The sequence below is a fragment of the Alexandromys fortis genome, unplaced genomic scaffold (assembly GCF_014885135.2).
Source record: "Alexandromys fortis isolate MF-2015 unplaced genomic scaffold, M_Fortis_MF-2015_v1.1 scaffold_72, whole genome shotgun sequence".
Taxonomy (NCBI): Eukaryota; Metazoa; Chordata; class Mammalia; order Rodentia; family Cricetidae; genus Alexandromys; species Alexandromys fortis.
The window spans coordinates 206,408-225,417 of NW_026067969.1; the positions used below are offsets into that span (position 1 = coordinate 206,408).

Consider the following 19,010-nt stretch of genomic DNA (forward strand, 5'->3'; position numbering starts at 1 on the left):
AAAAAAAAAAAAAAAAAAAAGAAAAAAGAAAAAAGAAAAGACTTCATATATTTTAGAGAGACTGCACATTTTAGGGACTGGTTATTTTAAAGAGGCTGGGACTTTAAAAGAGACTTTATATTTTTAAAGAGACTATGTGGCCGAATACTTGTGTACACTGTGAAGATGTGTCTTTGCCAAGGCACCTTGTGATTGGTTTAATAAAGAGCTGGCTGGCCAATAGCTGGGCAGGAAGAGGTTAAGGGGGACAGAGCGGACTCGGAGAAGAAAGATGGAGTTGCCATTCTGATGTGGAGGAAGCAGGATGGGTAGCATAGAGATGCGGTAACCAACCTCATGGAGAACATAGATTTAAAAGTACGGGTTACTTAAAATTCTGAAAACTGGTTAGGAACAAACCTAAGCTAATGTCAAGGTTTTATAATTTAATAATAAATCTCCGTGTTGTCATTTGTGAACTGGTGGACCAAAGAAAATCCGACCACAAGACTGAATTTTTAAAGACTGTGGGACTTTTAAAAGTTGCAGCGTTTTATACTGTGATATTATTAATATGAAATATTGGGATGAATAAGAAAGGAAGGTATTTAACAGTTATGTGTATCTCAAGATTGCAAGGCCAATTGTCCTGGCTAGTTTTTATGTCGATTTGACACAAGTTAGAGTCATTTTGGGAGAGGGAACCTCAACTCAGAAAGTGTCCCTAACAGATTGGCCTGTGGGAAAGCCCCTAGAGCATTTTCTTGATTAATATTGATATGGGAGGGCCCAGCTCACTGAGGGCAGTGTTGCCCTTGGGCTGGTGATCCTGGGTTGTATTAGAAGGCAGGCTGAGTAAGCCTGGAAGAGCAAGCCAGTAAGCAGCGTTTCTCCATGGCCTCTGCATCAGGTTCCTGTTCTGCTTGAGTCCTCCCCTGACTTCCCCAGTGCTGAGCTACTCCTCCATGGAAGTGTAAGCAGAATAAACCCTTTCCTCCCCAAGCTGCTTTTGGTCACAGCATTTTATCACAGCAATAGAAGTCCTAACTAGGACACCATCTATCTGTCTGCCTGTCTGTCTGTCTACCTGTCTGTCTGTCTATCATCTATCTATCTATCTATCTATCTATCTATCTATCTATCCTCCCCCCCCCCCATTTATCTAAGACTGGGTCTCTCACTGAACCTGAAGCTGGCTCATTAATTCAGCTAAACTGGTTAGCCCCTACTCCAATTTAATTCTCTAAACTGGAGATTCCTCTGCTTCTGCCCCGACCCTGTCCACGGATGTGTGCCACCACACCTGGCTTTAATCTGTGTGCTGTGCCTCTGGACGCAGGTCCGCATGCTCCTACAGCAAGCCCTTTACCGACTGAGTCATCTCTCCCCAGCTCCAATTGGTTCTCATTATTTTTGAGGCAAAGGCTCATGTTGCCCAAGCTGGCTTTGAACTCAGAGGACGACCGTAAACTTCTGATCCTCCTGCCTCCTGAGGACTAGGATTGTCGTCACCAGGCACACATGTGGCTTCAAGTGTTCTGGGGCTCAAACACAGGGGTGTCTGCTAGGTAAATAATTGGATCGACTGAGCTATATCCAGGCCCTCTACCTTATGTTTTTAAAAACTCAACAGATCTAAAGGAGAAGGGCTTCATCTGGCCCTCTTACCTTTGCAGGTTTGTAGCACGCAGCCTCCAGTCCAGGATGCTCCGTCACCTGTTCCCTGACTCTGCTCTGGCCTGGCCCAAGTGAGCAGGACAGAGGGCAAGGTCCACGGTAATGGGGCGGGGGGGGGTCCCCAGTCCTACCTTCTCCGTCATTCCCGGGACAGTTCCAAAGTTCACCCCGAGCACTGGGAGCACTGCCCGTCCTCCTCTCCAGGAGCAAAACGAAAGCTTGGAATTAATGATACAGACCAGAAAACTGTAGCCGGCAGACCCTGAGCAGCAGACAGAGAGCGGGCCGGCCCCTCCCACCACAGCCCCAGGCTCAAGTGGGCGGAGACAGGGTGTGGAGGGCAGCAGGTGTGCAGGTCAGTTGCACCCAGGAACACAACTTCCTCCAGAGCTACCCTTGAAGGTTGGCTTCCAGCTCAGGTGAGGGACCCAAGGGGCTGTCCTGGTCTGTGGGCTGGCTTGGTAGGAGAGGGGACGGCCTGTCCTGGGCGAGGGGAACCTATCTCGTCCTCCTTTTATGACTGCCTAGCCTCAGGGGCTACATTCCCTGAGGTGGGGTCTGTGTCTTCTTGGTTCCTCCCTGTGCCCCATTTATCTCTGGACTTGGGTGCTGTTTGGGTCTTTTGTCTGTTCTTTCCACATCTCCCTTCTTCCAGATGGGCCTGTGCTTCACTTAGCCTGTTCCCAGGGGTCCTCTGTCTGTCACTCACAAAACACCGGGAATGTCTTCATTCTTGGGAGATACGCCACGGGATACAAAGTCACGGACTTTCTAACTGCTGGAGGCTCAGGGAAAACTCTGGCTTTGACCAGTCCAGTGAGCAACAGCATCCCTTGTGAGGCTTGCCATGAAACAGGGTTGACCTTTCTTCACATTGGTGGGTTGGAGTGGGTAAGGGCTCCAGCGGAAATGAGGGTGTAGCTCTCTGGGGTACCAAGGATAATAACATTCCTTGGTCAGCTGCCCAGGTTCATCTGGGGTCAGCTAAACTCTCTCAGCTCCCCATAAGAGAAACCCAAGTTTAGGATTTCCAGAAGAAACAGATGTCTTTGTTAAGAAGCACAGACTGCTAGCTGGCCTTGTGAAGGGACCACATCTGGTCCTTGGACTCCAAGTGGCATGGGTCTGACCTTGAGGCTCCCAGAGAGAAGACCCTGGCATGAAGGCCTGAGTTCAGTTCAGAACTGGGGCTTCTCATGGGGAGTCAAGAGAGCAGGGGCCCAGAAGGAGAGGGAAGGCAAGGCTTATTTAGGGGGTTCACCTGGCCCTCCATTAGCTCTTGATAGTGGCATCAGAAATGACTGTCCCGGCTCCACCAGGCAGTGTACTAGCCCCCAGGCTCTGTGACAATATTGGGCCTGCCCAGCTGGACTCTGGACACTGCTCTTGGCCTTTTTTAAACTGTGACTGTCCTGGCTACTAATCTGGCCAAGGGAGGCTGTCTGAATCTCAGATTTGACAACATCTAAGGAAAGTTGGGAAGTGTTAAGACCCTGCCTCTAGAAGGCTGGGGCTGGGACAGCTTGTAGAGTCTGAGTGTCCACTGCTACACCTGACCCTTGCAGCTTGCCCCTCCTGCCATGAGACTCTCCCCGAAGGAACGGGTCTTCATAGCCCTCTTGGGGATCGCAGCAGCCTCGGGCCTCACCATGCTCCTGCTCATCTTGGTGAAGGCCACCAACGTCTTCCTGCCTGCAGACACCAAGGTTTGGCTCAGGGACCTGCTGAGAGGGTTGGGCTGGGTGACCAGGATGTTGGCCTCCACACCTGTCTGATCCCAGTGTTATTCTTAGTTTGGAATCGTGTTTGACGCCGGCTCCTCCCACACATCCCTGTTTGTGTATCAATGGCCAGCAAACAAGGAGAAGGACACGGGAGTGGTCAGTCAGACTCTGGCTTGCCAGATAGAAGGTCAGTGGGTAGTCCCATAGTCGGTCATTGCTTGGACTCCCAGGCAACGACAGGAGGATCACTTGACGGTGGAAACTACGTTTCTAGACCTCAGGAAGGCACCTCAACCGAGCAGTGAAGTGAGACGCAGGGTCACTCGGTTGGGCTGTGTCCGGTGGGAATACACACATGGATCTCTCAGACACTGTCCCTCCCCCAGGTCCTGCGGCTCTGGTATCCTGGGGCATCCCTTTTAGGTCCCACGCCCACATTGATGACAGAAGCCAACAAGTGCTGGGTCCTGAGTTCATTTCCTGGGCTTCCTCTCAGTTCTAGAGTCAAACGCCTGAGGCCTGGGGGTGGCAGAGCCATACTCTAGAAGCCCCAAAGTGGGAGAAACTCAGGGTTTCCCACCTTTCCCTGTAGGGACAGTAGTCATGAGACTTGGAGCCCACTATACAAACACACTAGCCTTATCTGTAGGTTTCCTTTTTTTTTTTTTTTTTTTGGTTTTTCGAGACAGGGTTTCTCTGTGGCTTTGGAGCCTGTCCTGGAACTAGCTCTGTAGACCAGGCTGGTCTCGAACTCACAGAGATCCGCCTGCCTCTGCCTCCCGAGTGCTGGGATCAAAGGCGTGCGCCACCACCGCCCGGCTCATCTGTAGGTTTCCTTTGTTGTTATTTGGGACAGAGTCTTGCTGTGTAGCCCAGACTGGCTTTGAACCCTCTATCCCCCTGCCTCAGCCTCCTGAGTCTTACGATGATAGACAAGCACCATCCAGCCCCATTCAAAAATCCTTAACTAAGCCTGAGAACCCTTCCTTCTTCCATAAAAGGTCACATTCACGGGTCCCAAGCCCTAGGTTGTGATGACGTCCTCGGGGGCCACCCCTGAGTCCCAACCTTCAGATCTGGAGCCTTTTCCTAGGGTACTGTGTTTCAGGACCTGGGATCTCTTCCTACGCCTCTGACCCAACACAGGCTGGGGAAAGCCTGAAGAGCTGCCTGGAGGAGGCGCTGGCACTGATCCCACAGACCCAGCATCAAGAGACGCCCACATTCTTGGGGGCCACAGCAGGAATGAGGCTGCTCAGGTGAGGTAGTACCAGGTTTCATCTCTTAGGGTCACTCCAGAAAGCCAGGCTTGAATACCCTGGGGTGAGGAGCGGTGGAGGGAGGTTGGGGTGAGGCTTTCCTCCAGCCTGGTCCCCTCTACCCAGCCAGAAGAACAGCTCTCAGGCAAGAGACATCCTAGCTGCAGTCTCCCTGACACTAAGCAAGTCTCCTGTGGATTTTTGGGGTGCTGAGATCCTGGCTGGGCAGGATGAAGGTGCCTTTGGTTGGATCACTATCAACTATGTCCTGGGGATGCTCCTCAAGGTGCAGAGGCAGCCCAAGGGTGAGGGGTGGGTCTGAGAGACCAGTGCCTGCAGCTGGCACCAGCGGCTGCCCACAGCTAAGCGTCTCTTCTGTGGTCAGTATTCCTCTGGACAGTGGATTCTGCCTGAAGACAGGATGCTGGTTGGTGCTCTGGACCTGGGTGGAGCCTCCACACAGATCAGCTTCGTGCCTCAGGGCCCCATCCTGAACCAGAGCAGCCAGGTTACCTTCCGTCTGTACGGGGCCAACTACAGCATCTATACTCACAGCTACCTCTGTTTTGGGCGGGACCAGGTCCTGATAAGGCTCCTGGCTGAGCTGGCACAGGATAAACTGGTATTTAAAGGGTGGAGAAGTGGGATGGCATGGGGGTAGAGTCGGGGAGTGTACCAGAGCCTAGAGTTCATGGCGTTTCCTCTCTCAGCAGAACAGCTCAGAACCCCGGGTCCAACACCCATGCTACCATAGCGGCTACCAGGCCACATTGTCACTGGCCCCGGTGTATGAGTCGCCCTGTGTCCACACTACAGATTCCCTGAACTCCACTCAGAACCTCACAGTTGAAGGGACAGGCAACCCCAGGGACTGTGTGGCAGCCCTCCAACATCTCTTCAATTCCTCCAGCTGTAAGGACCAAGACTGTGCTTTCAATGGAGTCTACCAGCCTCCTGTATATGGCCAGTTCTATGTAAGCATGTTCCCCTCCCTCCCAGCCCTGGCTTCCTTCTGGGGCCCCAGGTATCCTTCCGAGGTGCCCCGGCTGGCTCTTAGGGATTCTGAAACTGGGGAAATATTTGACTGAAGTGTCCTGGGCCTCCCTCAGGCTGACACGGCCTTCTCTACGCCCCCCAGGCCTTTTCCAACTTCTAATATACTTTCCGCTTCCTGAACCTCACCTCCAGGCAGCCGCTGAACATTGTCAATGACACGGTCTGGAAGTTCTGTCAGACACCCTGGAAACTGGTAGGTGACCTGACCCTGGATGCGGCCCTAGCACCCTCTCCATACCGCACCGTGGTCAAGCAGGGCCTCTGGGGTCTTACTGGGTTTTCCTGGACAGAGATTCATGGCAAAGCCATGTTTAGGTACCAGGATTGGGGAGGAAAATGCCGTGGTAGGGTGAGTGGCTTGTTTTGGGTAGAAACAAGTCAAGAGCCCTGATGAGATCAGCTTCTGGTTGTCATGAGGTTGGCCACCCCACCCAGTCCTAGCTGGAGGATGGTCTCCATGGGGACTTAGAGGACTTTTTTAAAAAAACATTTAACACTTTCCTGCTGTCTGGAGACTGTTTGGATGTATGGTGGTCCCACTATCGCTGGGGAGGGGAAAATCCTAGGAAGTACTGGGGAATCACTTTTACATCCGCTTTTGGAACTCAAGGTGGAAGCCAGCTACCCTGGGCAGGAGCGCTGGCTACGGGACTACTGCGCCTCAGGCCTGTACATCCTCGTATTGCTGCTGGAGGGCTACAAATTCAGCGAGGAGACCTGGCCCAACATCCAGTTCCAGAAGCAGGTGACTGGCACCCAGAGCCTCAGCATGTCTGGTTCGGGGTGAGAAGGGGATGGGGCCTAGGGCAGGCACCCAGCAGCCCTGAGCAGCCGTGTGTCTCGCAGGCAGGTGGCATGGACATTGGCTGGACACTGGGCTACATGCTGAACCTCACGGGCATGATTCCAGCAGAGGCACCCACCCAGTGGCGGGCGCAGAGCTACAGCATCTGGACGGCAGGAGTGGTGTTTGCAGTGCTGACCCTCGTGGCCGTTCTAGGAGCAGCTGGAGTCCAGCTCTTCTGGACCCAGGACTAGGGGAAACCAAGCGGAAATAGATCACAGGCTGTTCCGCATCTAAAGCAGGAACAGCGTTCGGATTCAGCAGCAACGGCATAAAAGTCTGTGTTGTCTACCTTGTGAGCCACCATCGACCATCCTCAGGAAAGAAAGCCTTTAGCACACAGGACCCACAGGACCCACGGCGCACATCCTGGATGCGTGTCCTCATGAACCCCTGACTTTTAAGGGCTCCAGTCCTTCAAGCAGACCAAGTGGGCCAATTCCTGATAGTATTGACTCCCCTCTGCCCTCAGGGTGGCACTGGCTATGGGGTCTGTAATCTTCCAAGGGATGGAAACAGGAGGCTCTGGGAAGGGGCAGCTGTGGGACAGGGCTACCTCCGAAAGCTGTGACCAGCCCAGCAGGACTAGGGCTACCTCTGAAAGCGTGGCCAGCCCAGCAGGACTAGGGCTACCTCTGAAGGCGTGGCCAGCCCAGCAGAAGCCCCTGCTTCCTCGCTATAATCAAAGTAGACCAGACAGTCAGAATCCAGGTCTGTGGGCCAGCCCAGCTTCCCTCTGCCAAGAACTTTTGGTTGGATCCTCTTTATCATCAACCCCAGAAGACAGACCACACAGAGATGAGGGGGATAGTTTGATCCTCTTTATCATCAACCCCGGAAGGCAGACCACACAGGGATGAGGGGAAATTTTTTTGTTTGTTTAAATTAAAACTGATCTTGTCACAATGTTGCTAGTGCCCGTCTCCTGGCTTGGGTCCTGGAACAGCTCCGGCTTCCACACAGGCACCAGCTGGGACCACAAAGCACTTAGGGAAAATGCCGATGCAGCCGTCTCGGTGTCCCTCCAGCCATGCTTCGTCCACTGTGGAGACATGCCTGATGCTGTGTCTGCTTACAGCCAAAACCCAACCCTATAGAACAGAGCCCCGACCAGGCCTGGGCAAGCCAGCAGCTTTGGGGAAGGCTGGTCTTGTTCTACCTTCACACAGAACATCCACTGTGTCCCCCTGGCGGAAGTCCAAATCCTCAGGCCTTCGGGCTGTGTAACTGTGCCGAGCCACTACCTGGTAGAGGACTGGTCGGCCCCAGGCCCCCTGTGGCAGAAGGGTGGGCTGCAGGGGTGGCACAAGAGAGGGGCTTTCCCCTCCACCTGCTGGGGCTGGTGGGCATCACGGCCTCTCCCCCTGCCTCACCCGGCACTGGAGATGCAACCCTCGTGAGCCCACGGCCACATTCCTCCATGCACTCTGCAGTGAGTCCTCCGTGGAGATTGGGGTCCAGAACTTGTCTCGTGGGGCCTGGTAACTACGAAGAGGGTCCTGAGTGTGCGCTACAGTATGTAGGGGAGTTCCTTGCGTCTCCCCCGAAAGGAAGTTAACCTCGGTCCCTCTCCAGCCCCAGCCCTTACTTCCAGTGACTGCCTAGGATCTTAGGCATAGAGCTAAGAAGGCCTTAGCTTTGGTCCCTTCCTGGGCCGGAAAACTGACCAGTTCAGAACAGAACAACAGCAGCAAAAATCCCCATTGTCAGCTCTGGACAGCTCACTTCCTTGTAGCTGGGATCCACCCTTTTCTCCTGCAGCCTAGGGTCCCCTCCCTCTCAGTTTCTGACTCACCTGAGCTGCCCCCTCTGGGCCTGGTGAAGGAGGGCTTGAGCCAGCAGTGTACGTAGGCTGGACAGGTCAGTGCCCCTTGGGGCCTTCAGGGGCACAGTAAGGTGGCACTGTACAGTGACAGTCACCAGGGATTCAGGGTCCTCAGCAGCTGTTCCCTGAGGACAGAAACAGGGTTGCATAGCCTTTGAAGGCAAGGTGGTCCTTGTACCCAAGGGGTCAGAGTAGGGACCGGGCTACAAGGAGGAAAATAGAATCTGAGAGAGGGCTGCCCTTGCCTCTAGTGGCTGGTGAGGAGGGACTGGAGAGGATAGCTCTTACCCCAGCTTCTGAGGAGTCTTCAGGGGGGCCTGGGTCAGGCCCTCCAGATGCCAGCAAGCTGTAGCATTGAGCACGGCTCATGTGACCACCTTTCCACAAAGAAGATACTTTGAAGTGATGAATGACTAGCAGGCAGCTGTCCTCTGCCCCAAACTTTAAGGGACAAGTGCCCATGTCCCAGCTCTCCTGAGGTGGCCCCCCTCCCCTATTGCTCAGGATCCTCTTACCCATAGACGCAGAAGACTGATGGCCAACTAGCTCCATCTGGGACCTCTGCAAAGGAAGACAGGGGTAGCAGGACCTCAACAGAGGGGGCAGCTCAGGTGAATCAGAAAGCTGGAGGGGAGGGGACCCTAGGCTGCAGGAGAAAAGGGTGGATCAAAGCAACAAGGAAGTGAGCGTTGTCCTGAGCTGAGAAAGGGCTTTTTGTTGCTGCTGTTCTGTTCTGAACTGGCTCTCACACACCTCACCTGCAGCTGTCTTGACACAGTTTGTTTAGTTGGTTTTGTTACATCTCACATTATACAGAACTGTTTTTGTATAAATTGCCTAAAATTTATTTTTTCAAGATTTGAATGCCTGCCAGTGTTTTTATTATTTAGCTTGCCAACTTTCCTTCAGGTGGGAGGGAATTTAATCAACATAAGGAGTCATTCTGTCTACAGATGTGCCCAGGTTGAGGTGTGGGGCTACCACCTTCCACTTAAAAGCATGTTTAACTGGATGTTGAGAGCCCACTTTGTATGTCAAGAAGTTACACAAGCATCTTAAGGCTAAGCATAAAGTACAGTCCAGGCCAAACATTTTGCCATGTTTCAATAGAGAGGTCACCTTTTCCTCAAAATTCTACAATTCAGAATTCAGTCCTCAGGAGGGTTTTGCACCAAGCATGGGTTCTTGTTTTTTTATTTACATAGATCTAATTCTACCATGAGTCAAGGAGAATAAATATATCCACAGCCTCCTTCCCCCACTCCCCTTGAAATGTTCAGTTCTCACTGAAGCTGGTAACCTGGCTGCTTTCTAGTTATCAGCTCTACACCCATAAAAGCCACTTTGTGGTGGCTTTTCCTAGACTTCCCCTGACGTGGCTTTACCTCTGTTGGATATTACAAACACTTGCACCCCCCCCAGAAGAGTGTGGTCCTGGGTTTGGGACCTAAAGTACAGGGGTCTCTAAACCGCTCACCAGGCTTGAGGTGATGGGTCTAGACTCAAGGGAGAAACTCCTTGGGCTTTATCCTGGCACCGCCAGCGGTTAAAGATGTGGTCTGGGAGCTTGGCCAGCAGTTGGCAGGAAGTTTGGAAGTAAATGCATGGTGGTCCCAAACTCTAGGCACATCTGGGGACAGGGTTGGGTCCCCATAAGTCTAGAGTCCACAAACAGGTAGCCAATGGGGGGGGGTCAGCCTGCTCCCCAGGCCTTCTACTGGTCCCCGACTCCAATTTGGTGGCTTCTCCATGGACCTTGAGAAACCCAGGACAGACTCTAAGGAGGTGCCCAGCCTCGGGTGCCCCGAGTTGGCGAGGAAGTGGAAACCTCTAGCCTCTGTTGGGCACTCATTGACGTGGCCTGTGAACTAGGTTTAAAAGGAGACTATGGAAAAGCAACGTTTGGCCCTTGTGAGGTTTACAGCCCAGGGCAGGAGCTAGGAGATGCAGGTTTAAGGACCTGGGGATTTTGAGCACGGCTGTAAAGGACATTGAACTGCTGGACTGGGATGAACTGAATACTGGAGAGAAAAGAGGTGGAGGTGACTCTAAACCGCTCACCAGGCTCTTAGGGCTGCACTAGGGCAGCAGGGGTTTCTGCCTAACCACTCCTTACCCAGGCACAAGGGGATCTGACGACTTACAATGGCCAGGAAGGAGGCTGGCATTGTTTGGGCCTTCTGGCCTGTCTTGCCCCAGGCTGTCTTGTGATCACTGTATGTCCAACAGAGGCTCCATCCTTCTGTTGACAATCCCCGTCAGGTCCCTGTGGTGGGTTTGAGTATGTGCCAGTGAACTGGCCCTGCTAGCCCATTAACTGGTGTCAGGCCACGATGGCTGACTGAGCATATCCCTAGCCTGGCTACCAAGGAGCTGCCTGCCCTCCCAGAAGCTTACGCTTGCTCTGGTTCATGACAGGCGAATGAACCGAAGTGACCAGCCATCCCTGCCAGGTCAGAGCTGTTCCGCAGGAAGAGTGGGAATGAGGTGGATGCCAGCTCTTTGAAGGCCTAAGTCTAAGGCCATAGAAAGAGGGCGCCCTCATTCTCAAGGCTTTCCCATCAGCGACTCCAGCCCTGGACCCAGCCTGCTAAACTTTGTTTCCTTATCAGCACACAGTTCTACAAACCAGGCAGAGATCTGCTCAACGCCTACCCACCTACCTTCTGAGGCCAGCCATCTGAGCTGCGGTTGTCAGGGATAACAGAAGCCACCACCTGGTGGGGGCAGGAATACAGCTGGGTTAGGGCCCCATTGAGGCTGCTCCTCCAGGTCCCCAATTCCTGGTCCCTCTGTAGCTGTATCTGCAGGGTGTGGGCTTCCTACGCCTAGCTCAAGACTGCTAGATCACTACAGCAGTGAACACCTCAGGCAGTTGCGCATGGTCACACAGTGTTGGTCCAGCACAAGGGCTGTTGCAAATAACCATAGGCCAGCCCAAGGGTCATCCATGCAATACCAAGTTGGCCTCTCTTTGTGACACTCTAAGTGACTGGTCTTTTGAGTTCCTCTCTTATATTTGAAGGTGGGATATTCCCCCATAGCCTGTGGTTTAGGGGGGGGGCCTGACATGGCCCAGACGGGCCACCACATCCCTTGCTGTCTGTACCAGAGATGCAGAAACAGAAATACATAAAAATGCACAGATGCTGGGAGCATCTGGGAGAAGAGTACGGGGTGGGGAAGGGCACCAATAGGGATTCCCATCAAAAGGCCTGAGCCCTCTCCTTTAAAACTGACTTACTTCTGGTAAATTCTGTCTCTGGGGCTACAGCCTCATGTATGAACACCCAACCCCAACCTAGGAGTCGTGTGCCCACTCTCTACCTGTCTGACTTTCAAGGGGCCTGAACTACACCCCATAAACACATTGTGGGAGCCACCACACTGTGAGTTTGACATGGGCTACAACTGCCATTTTGGCAGCTGGGTACCCAAGCTGGAAAACACCCCAGTGCTTTACCTTAGCCTTGCCGAGGAAATCCATGGGCTCCAGATGCTGTAGGTATTTCCTGGGAGGCTGGAAGACCTCACCCTTGGGGACCTGCCGCAGCTGCAGGGGTACCTGTTTCTGGGATGGAGCATGCAAACCTGGGTGGCCACGGATACAATAACTGAGCCTTGAAGCAGAGGGGATGCTTGGGCTCTCATCATGTGACTCACTACAAGAAGTATGGGGCACCCCGGCTCCCTCTCTCCATGTCCTATATAGTCTGTCTTTAGGGCGTAAGCTATAGAACCTGGCTCCAAACCAGTGTGACTGTCACCTGCCCTCCTTACCTGTACTTGGTCCAGGGCAGTGTCCAGGATATCTTGGGCGCCCTCTGGCCGTTTGGAGATTGCCTCCTCTAGAGTATCGGCAGCCTTGGTCCAGAGCCCTGCCTGGCACTGTGCTGATGCCGTGTTGTACAGGACCTAGGAACAGGACAGCCGTGACGGCAGGGGCCAGGCCCCCCAGATGGTCTTCATCTGAACTCCCCAGTCATAGTAGCTGGAGGCTCTTCTGTGAGTTCAGCTGCCATAGGCGCTATGGGTAGGGACCAGGCCACCTGCTGCCTGGCTGGCTCGGTGGTTAGATGCCAAGTGCTCATTCCCGGTATCTGTTGAGTCCTCGGAGGGCCGTGTTTTGCTTTGAGCTTTTCTGCTTGAAACAGCAGAAGTAGCTCTCTCTTTTAAAGTGTCCCCCCCGTGCTGGGGAGGGGTGGTAGCTGGAGAGATTGCTCAGGGGTGAGGGTACTCACTGCTCTTCCAGAGGAGTTAGGTTAGATTCCCAGCTTTCACATGGTGGCTCACAAAGTATTCCCTTGGCTAACACCCTCCTAATCCTATACTCTGTCATCCCCCATTAACTGCTCTCTGTACCCCGGAACCTAGAGTGTGTCTAAGGGTTCCCATTGACTGTCCAGGGACATTCAGAACCCCACCTTCAGAACACTCTCATGGGCAGGATGAACTGAGTTAAGGCTATTCTACAGACCCAGTGACATGTGAAGTCACGATGCTGAGAGCCCATCCTCCCCTCACCAGCTTTGCTATGCAGAGAGAAACCCACCCACTCTCCCTAGGTCCTCTGTTCCTACTCTTTCCTCTGGTGCAGCAGCAGGTGCTGCTGAGCCGTTCCCCTTCCCCCAAACTGGTCTGTCACCTTGTCGTGATCTTCAATTCTGTACCGCTTTTCCCCCACATGAGCCCATTCTGGCTGGCTCCCAAGTGCATGAGTAGCCTGCTCCCTCTGTGGCCACTCCGGCCTCCTTGGGCAATCAAGGAGCTGGGGGATTTCAGGGCTCCAAAAGTCTTTGGCTGGACAGGACACCTCAATTCCACATGGCTGACAATGCAGTAGCACCAACATAAAGGTGACAGCCCCTGGCAACGCTCTAGATTTCACCCTAGGACTCCAGCCAGGACTTCAGACTACAAGATAGGATGCCTAGTGCAACCCAGGACCATGGCAGAACCTTAGAACTCCCATGAACCCTAGATCCCCCCCCCCCGCAGAACCCCAGGGCCACAGAGCACCTCCAAGGCCCAGCGACACTACTTGCTGTCCAACCCTGCACACATGGAATGCCACTCACCTCCCAGGCGTGCAGTTTGAAGTACAGACCCAGTTGAGTGTAGTCAATGGCAGCATTGCCTCTCAGCTGTGCCAGGGCCAGCTGGAAGTCAGACACAGCCTCCTGGAACCTGTGAGCAGCAGGGGCCTCTCAGTAACTACAAGGGAGGAGTTGAACCTGTGAATCAGCCAGCGAGGAACAGGGGACCCTGCTGCATGCACTCACCTCTCCAGCTGGAAATTGGCCACTCCCCGCTGGAAGAAGCCAACAGCCATGCAGGGGTCCTTGGTCACTGCTTGGTCAAATGCCTGGGGACAAAAATGCTTGTGGAGCAGCACACTCAGTGACCCAAGAACCCAATCCCACAAACGCATGTGGAAATGTATTAACGGGCAAGAGCTGCTTGCAGTAGGTGCCTGCCAAGCTGGAGCCCGCACAAATGTGCCGCTGCATAGACTTCTTGGCTGCAGCAAGCACCTCATAAGATCATGTATCTCTATGGTACAGAAACCTATTCTGTCTACAATGAGCGCAGAGCTAAAAGAACATGCTCCAAAATGTCAGTAACAGTTGTCTCTGGGAGACAGGATTGTGTAAGACTTTGGCTTTTAAAAATCTCTTTTCCGGGACTGGAGAGGGCTGCTCTTCCAGAGGTCCTAAGTTCAATTCCCAGCAACCACATGGTGGCTCACAAACATCTGTAATCTGATGCCCTCTTCCGGCGTGCAGGCAGACAGAGAATTCACGTCCATAAAATAAATAAATCTTTGAACATCTCTTTTGGTAGTTCACACAAAATGGTACACTACATATCTATTAGAATCAGAATAGCAAAGTCTTCTGTGTACAGGCAGCACAGATCCTTAAACCAGACACGGAAATGTCTGTCCCCAGCAGGGAACGCAGCCATCAGCTAAACTGGTGTAGCTTCCTGATACCAAAACTGGTCAGGTGGACTGACTGTTGAATTCCATCTGACTTGAAGTTTTCCCACGCCACAATCTACCTGGAAACGGGGTGGCTGCTTGTAGCTGCATCCACCATTGCAAGTGTCACAATGACAGGGTGAAGTGCAGTCACATCAGAGCTGCACCCTTAGTTTTCCTTATTGCTGCTGCACCACCTGCTTCTTAGAGTTTCCGGGTCTAACCGATATGCCTAGGCTTTTACACATTAGTTCTGTTGACTTAAGGCAGTGCCCATTCTTCTAGGGCAGAGCATTCTAAAGCCCTCTCTAGCTACAGTGTGAGGAGGTGAGCGCTGGACGGCTAACACATGACTCACTGTTGAACACCTGGTAGCAGATCGTTACATTCCCTCTCCTGAACAATAACTTTTTCTTTGTTCTATTTTTGTTGTTGCTGTTCGTTTTTCGTTTTTCGTTGCTGTTGTTACTGTTGTTTTTGTTTCTTAAGCCTGGGTTTCCCTGTGTAGCTTTGGAGCCTGTCCTGAATTTTGCTTGATAGACCAGGCTGGCCTCGAACTCAAGGGATCTGCCTGCCTCTGCCTCCCGAGTGCTGGGATTAGAGGCAGGCGCCACCATGACTGGCTTGAGCAATAGCCTTTTAATGAAGAAGCAATTCTGAAGTAATCGTAGGGGCAGATGCATATGTAAGAAGTAACAGAAGAGGGCTGGCGAGATGGCTCAGCGGGTAAAGACACTTGCCACCATGCCTAAAGACCTGAGTTTGATCCCTGGGTCCCACGGGGTGGAAGGAGAGAACTGACTCTCACAAGTGGACGCCTAACTTACACACATTTGTAAATAAATAAACAATGATCATTTCAAGAAAGAAACAAGAGGAGAGACCATCTCTGCAAGCTCTCACTCTTGGGGCCTGGGTGTCTTTGCTTCTCATCTGTGTGGTGTCCAGGTCGATCACTGCCATATGAATGACAACGTCTAGGTTAGTGGCAGGATGCGGAGGGTTTACATCACACACCCAAGAATAGCTGTCACTTTGAGGAGCACAAGCAGGAGATGCCCTGACTGCCTCCTCTTACAGTGTGCATTACTGAGTTTTGCTTTGAGAAGCATTTGGGGAGACATGGGAGAGCTCAGGACTGGGAAGACAACTGTGTGTGCCTGCATCCCCACAGGCAACGGCTAAATCGCTTTCCCCACATGTGCGCCTTCACAGGACAGAGCCCAGCCTGCTGACTCTGGCCCAGCTTCCAGCCTGCCTTCAGGGTGCCCCCTCCCCCCAACTCAGTCCTGAAGACCTGGCCTGGTACAGGACTGATGCATTTGGCACATGTGGCTATGTGCCCTGTGCCCCATTTTGGCCTCAACTAAGAGAGGGCTCTCCCAACCACAAACCTCCTGCCTGCTTCAGGCAGTCACTAAGAGGGAGCATTAGTGGAACCATCTCTAGGTAAAGGACAAGGTGAAGGGGCAGGAATTCTCCCACTTCCAGGAGTCTATGAGGTGGAGAAGGGCGTCCTTTTCCAGGGCGTCCATTCCACGATAAGGATTCATGCCCGCATTTATGTCTTCATTTGCATTCCCCTAAAGGCCTCCACCAGGGATATGCCCCTATAGGTTTCTATCACCAGTCCCAGGAAGCTTACTTACCCGCAAAGCAGCCTTGGGATCCCCCGCCATCAGACTCACGCAGCCCATGTTGAAGTACATCTTGGCCCGCGGCTCCTGGACATCTGAGAAGAGGCACAGGGCGCGATCCCAGTCTTCGCTTGCCACGGCCAGTACGCCCTGATGCCAGTCCCGTACCTGATCCTCTAGAGAGCTCATGGAGCTGGAGAGACACCTGCTCTGCCGCGAAAGAAGTCAGCGATTCTAGTCGGGAGAGTGCGGGGCGGAAGGAGAGTGTCCCACAGGAGTTGGGGGGCCGTGGGCCAGGGATAAGGGCTCGGGGCCAGGAGAGCAGAGAAAAGCACCTGATGAGACCCGACTAAAGTGCACGCAAGACACCTGGAGTTGAGACAAGGGGTGACTGAGACCGATTGCCCAAAGCCCCGCCCCCGCCCCAGGTCCCTCCCCGAGGCTCCGCCTTGAACCACCTAACCTCAATCCATTGCACTGAGGGCCGGGTCTCCCTCCGATCACATAGCCACGCCCCTTCATCCTCCAGGCCTATCTGTCCACGCCCTGGCCCAACTCAGCGCCAACTAGACCACGCCCATCTCCATATGGACACTCCCTCTCACCCCGCCTCCCGGTTCTTGCCTCCGCCCGATGTGACCGCGCCCCTTACTCAAGCCTGGCCCACCGCATCTTACTCACTACAAGCTCAGAACTTCAATGGGCCCTGAGCACTCTACGTCTTTTACTCCGGTCAGCAGAGTGTTTAGAAGAAAGTCGTCCGGAAGCGCTGCAGCGATCGGGCCAAGACTCTTGGGACAAGTGTGGACGGTGCATGGCAGAGCTGCCTATCAGCGACTTCAGGCCAGGTGGGCGGCTTGAAAGATAAGCAGCCCAAGGATTGGCAGAGCTCGGCCGAGGGGCCCGCCTAGTACGTGTTCTTAGGAAGTGACCGGATGGGCTTGACGGCTCCAGGAGCTACAAGCTGTGCGGGACTGGCTGCAATGTGACTCCCCTGGTTGGGGTCTCTGAGTCTGGCATAGGCCTATTGGTAGTGCTGCCTACATACCTTTCTTAGGTAGTGGGAGCTGGCCTGGATGCTCCTCCCCCTTGCGAATATGGCCACCGAACTGGATCTTCTTCCACGTGCCTTTTACCCTGTGTGATCAAAGATGTCCAAAAACTACTAGTTGGACAGGGCTTGTGTCCTTGTATAGACAGGTGGGGCGGCCCAATATGGACTGTGCAGGACACGTAGAGGTTGATGTCTAGCTTCAAACATTCTGCTTGGATGAGGCCCACCCACAGCATAGTAATACGCCTTACCCAAAGCTGCTGAGATTTTCTCCCTGACCAGGTGTTGAGGTGCCATGACTTGCCCAGGTTGGCTCACGAGTAAGCACCACAGCACCCAGCCCAAGCAGCTAGGATCCACTGTACTTGGGCCCATTCACCTTCCTGGCCTAGTTCTTGGTCTCCTGTGCTCGGAGTTATACAGCTGGTTCTCCTTCCTGGGTGACCCAGACAGATACTGAGCTTTTCATACCCTTCATCCTTATGGGTAGCAATAGCCGCGGTCAATTCTGTCCTGGCAAGGCCTTTATGAGAACAGAATGAGATCACGCGGATGGTCTCAGCCAACTCTTGGCTCTTAGCAGAGTTTGTAAACCTGAGCTCCTGGGGTTTTGTGTACCTTGGCCTTCCTCTATGGGTGAGCGTCCCTAAACTTGCAGTCTGGAGTAACCTGCCTCCTCCCCCTCCTCCTTCTCCCCCTCCTCCTCCTCCTCCTCCTCTTCCTTCTTTTTGTTTTTTGTTTTTTGTTTTTTGTTTTTGTTTTTCAAGACAGGGTTTCTGTATAGCCCTGACTGTCCCGGAACTCGCTCTGTAGATCAGGCTGGCCTCAGATTAACAGAGATCGGTCTGCTTCTGCCTCCTGAGTGCTGGAATTGAAGGTGTGTGCCACACCACCTGGCCTGACCCGCCTTCTTTAGGTTCTGGTACAGCCATTCTACCCAATCCCCAGATCCTGCATTGTCCCTAAGCAGGCTGCCACACTCCCATGTGGGCTCCATTCCCTTTTGTTTTTCAGTGCCCCTTCCCAGAAGGCCACCTTAACCTTCAACCCTGCCCTCCCACCAGCCCATATTCTTTCCCATGGGTCACAATTCTTCCTAGAGTGGCCATAGCCGATGTGGTGGTTTGAATGAGAATGACCCCCATAGTCTCAAATGTTTGAGGGTGGTGTTCCAGTTGGTGGAACTGTTTGGGAAGGACCAGGAGGTGTGGCCTCATTGGAGGAGGTGTGGCCTCATTGGAGGAGGTGTGGCCTCACTGGAGGAGGTGTGGCCTCATTGGAGGAGGTGTGGCCTCACTGGAGGAGGTGTGGCCTCATTGGAGGAGGTGTGGCCTCACTGGAGGAGGTGTGTCGATGGGGGTTGGGTTGAGGTTTCAAAAGCCTGCAGCATTCCCAGTTAGTGCGCTCACTCTCTGCCTCACCCTTGTGGTTCAAGCACTCAGCTACTGCTCTAGTGCCATGTCTGCCTACCTGCCACCATCCTCCTGCCCTGGTGGGCATGGACTCACCCTTAGAACTGTAAGCCCCAAGTAAATCCTTTCTTCTATAATTTGCCTTGTCATGATGTCTGCAGAGCACTAAAAAATAACTAACACAGTCCGCTTTCTTATGTTGCATGGCTGTCCTGAGTTCTACAAGGATTTCCTCCTGAACCCCAAAGGTCAGCCACAGTGACTTCCTCCTGAGCATGGACGATGAGTTCCTCATACAGTTCACATGGATCATGAAGGCCAGGTAGCTTATGTTTAAGTGGGCAGGGACCCTGTGGAGTAGCTGTAGTGATGACGTCCTGTCCAGAGGCATGCCAGTTGGACAGACACATGGCCTTTGACTCTGTGTGGGTCCATAGTCCTTGTGTGGCTGCCATTTGAGCATCAGGGGTCCTCTGGGAATGATTTCAAATCCACTCATGAATCTTGAAGAAGGAGTGAAAATTGCAGAAGTCAGGTGGAAAGTAGGCCCTTGTCTCTAT

The 19,010-nt window shown here is 53.2% G+C and overlaps 2 protein-coding genes across 6 annotated transcripts; one reads left to right on the plus strand and one right to left on the minus strand.

Annotated features, from left to right (window-relative positions):
• The first annotated feature begins 1,803 nt into the window (after positions 1-1,803).
• On the plus strand, positions 1,804-7,422 carry Entpd8 (ectonucleoside triphosphate diphosphohydrolase 8). Its single transcript, XM_050155187.1, is given in 10 exon segments — positions 1,804-2,075; positions 3,222-3,362; positions 3,450-3,567; positions 4,489-4,639; positions 4,766-4,925; positions 5,025-5,261; positions 5,350-5,613; positions 5,778-5,888; positions 6,306-6,440; positions 6,542-7,422. Coding segments are annotated over 9 exon segments (1,494 nt in total). The 5' UTR covers positions 1,804-2,075; positions 3,222-3,236; the 3' UTR covers positions 6,734-7,422.
• Positions 7,347-16,478, minus strand: Noxa1 (NADPH oxidase activator 1). Of its 5 annotated transcripts, none has more exons than XM_050155188.1 (13): positions 16,448-16,466; positions 15,997-16,189; positions 13,647-13,729; positions 13,443-13,551; positions 12,145-12,279; positions 11,828-11,955; positions 11,028-11,081; positions 8,880-9,010; positions 8,653-8,741; positions 8,335-8,489; positions 7,913-8,024; positions 7,699-7,813; positions 7,347-7,581 (listed from the first exon to the last, which is right to left on the minus strand). In XM_050155188.1, exons 2-13 carry the CDS (start codon positions 16,171-16,173, stop codon positions 7,451-7,453), a joined length of 1,419 nt encoding a protein of 472 aa, XP_050011145.1. In that variant the 5' UTR covers positions 16,174-16,189; positions 16,448-16,466; the 3' UTR covers positions 7,347-7,450. The 5 variants fall into 5 exon arrangements, 4 of the variants coding, with proteins under 4 accessions (XP_050011145.1, XP_050011147.1, XP_050011146.1 ...); XM_050155190.1 differs by having other exon boundaries at positions 8,880-8,925; positions 11,828-11,935; positions 16,448-16,465; XM_050155189.1 differs by lacking the exon at positions 16,448-16,466 and adding an exon at positions 16,320-16,364.
• Positions 16,479-19,010: the final 2,532 nt, after the last annotated feature.

Excerpts from the sequence above, each read along its gene's own strand:
- Noxa1 (XM_050155188.1), bottom strand. The coding sequence starts at position 16,173 with ATGAGCTCTCTAGAGGATCAGGTACGGGACTGGCATCAGGGCGTACTG. Across the intron at positions 8,742-8,879 it reads TCAGTCTTCTGCGTCTATGG|GTGGTCACATGAGCCGTGCT; the intron begins GTAAGAGGATCC and ends CTTTGTGGAAAG. Across the intron at positions 7,582-7,698 it reads AGTGGATGTTCTGTGTGAAG|TGGACGAAGCATGGCTGGAG; the intron begins GTAGAACAAGAC and ends ATGTCTCCACAG.